General features: G+C 43.3%; 1 protein-coding gene across 1 annotated transcript; it reads left to right on the forward strand.

Moving 5' to 3' along the window:
- The first annotated feature begins 313 nt into the window (after positions 1-313).
- On the forward strand, positions 314-981 carry LOC112609878 (myosin light polypeptide 6-like). Its single transcript, XM_025363066.1, has one exon. The coding sequence runs from the start codon at positions 315-317 to the stop codon at positions 771-773; it is 459 nt and encodes a 152-aa protein (XP_025218851.1). The 5' UTR covers position 314; the 3' UTR covers positions 774-981.
- The last annotated feature ends 2289 nt before the right edge of the window (positions 982-3270 follow it).

Here is a 3270-nt window from a genome sequence, read left to right on the forward strand (position 1 = left end):
TTAATAAGGGGATTTGAGTGTAAGAGTAGGAGTGTGGTTCAGGGTTCATTCCCCAGGGAGGGGTGGAGAGGAAAGAGAGAAGGATTCTTCAAACTTTTGAATAGTCTTTATTCCCCAATAAGTGAGATTTAGTTAACTATGGGCTAGGAGTCTTCAGAGGTAGCCAGAGCTCACTTCTTACATCTCAAGTCACCCTTTGCTACTAACCAAGAAAGCCTGGGGCAGGGTAGAAAAGCAGACGTCAGTTTAAATCCTTTATAAAAAGCCACTCCTGGCCATTACTGCAGGGAAAAGTCCCACAGAGCTGAGCAGTCATGATGTGTGACTTCACCGAGGATCAGACTGCAGAGTTCAAGGAGGCCTTCCAGCTGTTTGACCGAATAGGTGATGGCAAGATCCTGTGCAACCAATATGGGGATGTGATGAGGGCACTGGGTCAGAACCCCACCAACACGGAGGTGCTCAAGGTTCTGGGGAACCCCAAGAGTAATGAGATGAACGTGAAGGTGCTAGAATTTGAGCACCTTCTGCCCATACTGCAGACGGTGGCCAAGAACAAGGACCAGGGCACCTATGAAGATTATGTAGAAGGACTTCAGGTGTTTGACAAGGAAGGAAATGGCACCGTCATGGGTGTTGAATTCTGGCTTGTTCTTGTCACACTGGGTGAGAAGATAACAGAGGAAGAGGTAGAGGTGCTGGTGGCAGGGAATGAGGGCAGCAATGGTTGTATCAACTATGAAGCATTTGTGAGGCACATCCTGTCGGGGTGACAGGCCCATGGGGCAGCTCATCCTTATGGTGCTGAATGGCTGAGGACCTTCCCAGTCTCCCATAGCCCATGTCTCCCCCTGGTGAGAGTTTCTATCTACCCTGAAGGCTCCCTAGGTTCTCTTATCACAGTGCCTTTCCCATGTTGTCTTTCTTGGATGATAGTTTACCATCAGCATTCACCAAATAAACTTGCTCTCTATGCCTCTCCCAAAAAAAAGTCACTCCTATGCTCACACCTGCCATCACCACATAGAACATCCTTGTTGCTCAGAAGCTTCTGAATAGGACACTCTCTATACACACGCATGCACACATACACAAGAGAATAGAAATTTATCCCATATCCTCTCTACTTCCTCAAATCTGTGATGAACAAACACTGGCAGTGCCAAAGATTCTGGAACTTAAATACCATTAAGTCATTTTGATATCATCAGAGTCAAAAGTAAAAAAAAAATTGAGAGACAAGTGGCTTTAAGGATCCTTTGAGGGCCGCTAAGTCATCCGTTTATTTCAAGAAGTGTTGCCAATGGTAAAAAGAAACTTCTTGAGTTGAAATTAAGTTTGGTTTCCAAAGTATTCTTTCAAATAAAAAGAATCAAATTATCAACCTAATTTAAAAAGCTACTATAGACACATGTGTACATGCATTCCACTTATGTATGTGTTCATGTGTGTTCATATGCATGATACATACACATGCCACAGACCTATGGCAACTTTCATCATCTTTCACCCCACTATGCTCGACAACATCATTTACACATAGTAGGCCTTCAGCAATTTTTTAAATGAAGTTATGGATGTTGTAATCAAAGTGCATACATGTGACCGCATACATATAGTTACTGACATCACCATAAAAGTGATTGATACTCCCTCAGAGAGCTTTCAGTTTCCAAAGTATATGCCAAAATGAATGTGCTCTGAGAACACTCTGGAACTGAGGGTCAGAAAATGTCCAGTTTCCATCTCCTGTCACAGCCCCAAACACTATTATTATTTACAGAGGGCCAGTGATTTGCTTGGCACTGTACACCTCACAGGAGAACGCTCTGTCTCTGCCCAGTGGGGTCTGAAGAACAGGACTTGTAGGACATAAAAGACAAGTAAGAACTGGCAAGAGAGAGGAGCAATCTAAGCCTGTAGCTTAAAATGCCATTAAAATAATCATTAAAACCAGGCGCCTAACACACCCCATGATCTAGGCCAAAAACACAGGAAAATATAAGATTTTTCACCTTTTAACCACAGGCTCTTTATGTAATTGGTAAGCACCAAGTAAGGGAGTGATAAATTCTTCCCTAGGTATTTGAGGAGACCGTTGTATTGTTTTAAGTGTTGTCATTATACATTATGCGCCCACAGTCTCATAGTTTATGTTGGGATACATACAAGAGCATGATGCATGGTGTGGATAGTTTAAGCAGCCAAAGAGGTATTGTCCAGGCTGCCTAGGATATAGCTTGTAAGGACTAACAACATCTTATCTAAGAAAAGTGAAGCCCAGAGTGACATCTCTTGTTGTGCCACTTAAGGACCACAGATGACTTCTTTCTTTCTTTCCTTTCCTTCCTTTCCTTCCTTTCCTTCCTTTCCTTGCTTTCCTTCCTTTCCTTTCCTTCCTTCCTTCCTTCCTTCCTTCATTTATTTTGATAGAGTCTAGCTCTGTCACCCAGGCTAGAGAGTGCAGAGGTGTGATCTGGGCTCACTGCAACCTCCACCTCCCGGGTTCAAGCGATTCTCCTGCCTCAGCTTCCTGAGTAGCTGGGATTGCATGTGCCTGCCACCATGCCCGACTAATTTTTGTATTTTTAGTAGAGACAGGGTTTTGCTATGTTGGCCAGGCTGGTCTCGAACTCCTGATCTCAGGTGATCCTCCTGCCTCAGCATCCCAAAGTGCTGGGATTACAGGCCTGAGCCAACAGATGACTTTTGATTATCCAAAGAAAGGCATCCTTCAAATGCCAATTTCATGTCTTAGTGAGTGCAGGATGCTATCACAGAACACCATAGCAACAGAAATGTATTTCTTATAAGCAGCAGAAATTTATTTCTCACAGTTCTGGAGGCTGAAAGTCTGAGATCAAGGTGCCAGCACAGTCAGCTTCTGCTGAGTGTCCTCTTCCAAGTTGCAGATGGCCATCTTCTCATTGTATTATCACATAGAGGAAAGAGGACAAGGGGGTCTTTGGAGTATCTCTTATTGGGGCACTATTCCATTCATGAAGATGCCACCCTTATGACCTAATTACCTCCCAAAGACCCTTCCTCCTAATACCATCACAGTGAGAGTAGGATTTCAACATGTGAATTTTATGTGATACAAACATTCAGTTCATAACATTCCTCAAATAGAAAAAGCATGTAAAGAATCCTGTGAAAAGATGCCAGCCTGTGTGGTAGGCCAAAAAAAAAAAAAAAAACTGCTCCCCAAGTATGTTCATGTCCCAATCCCCAGAACCTGTGAATATATTACCTTACATATCAAAGGAA

The sequence above is a fragment of the Theropithecus gelada genome, chromosome 16 (assembly GCF_003255815.1).
Source record: "Theropithecus gelada isolate Dixy chromosome 16, Tgel_1.0, whole genome shotgun sequence".
Lineage (NCBI taxonomy): Eukaryota > Metazoa > Chordata > Mammalia > Primates > Cercopithecidae > Theropithecus > Theropithecus gelada.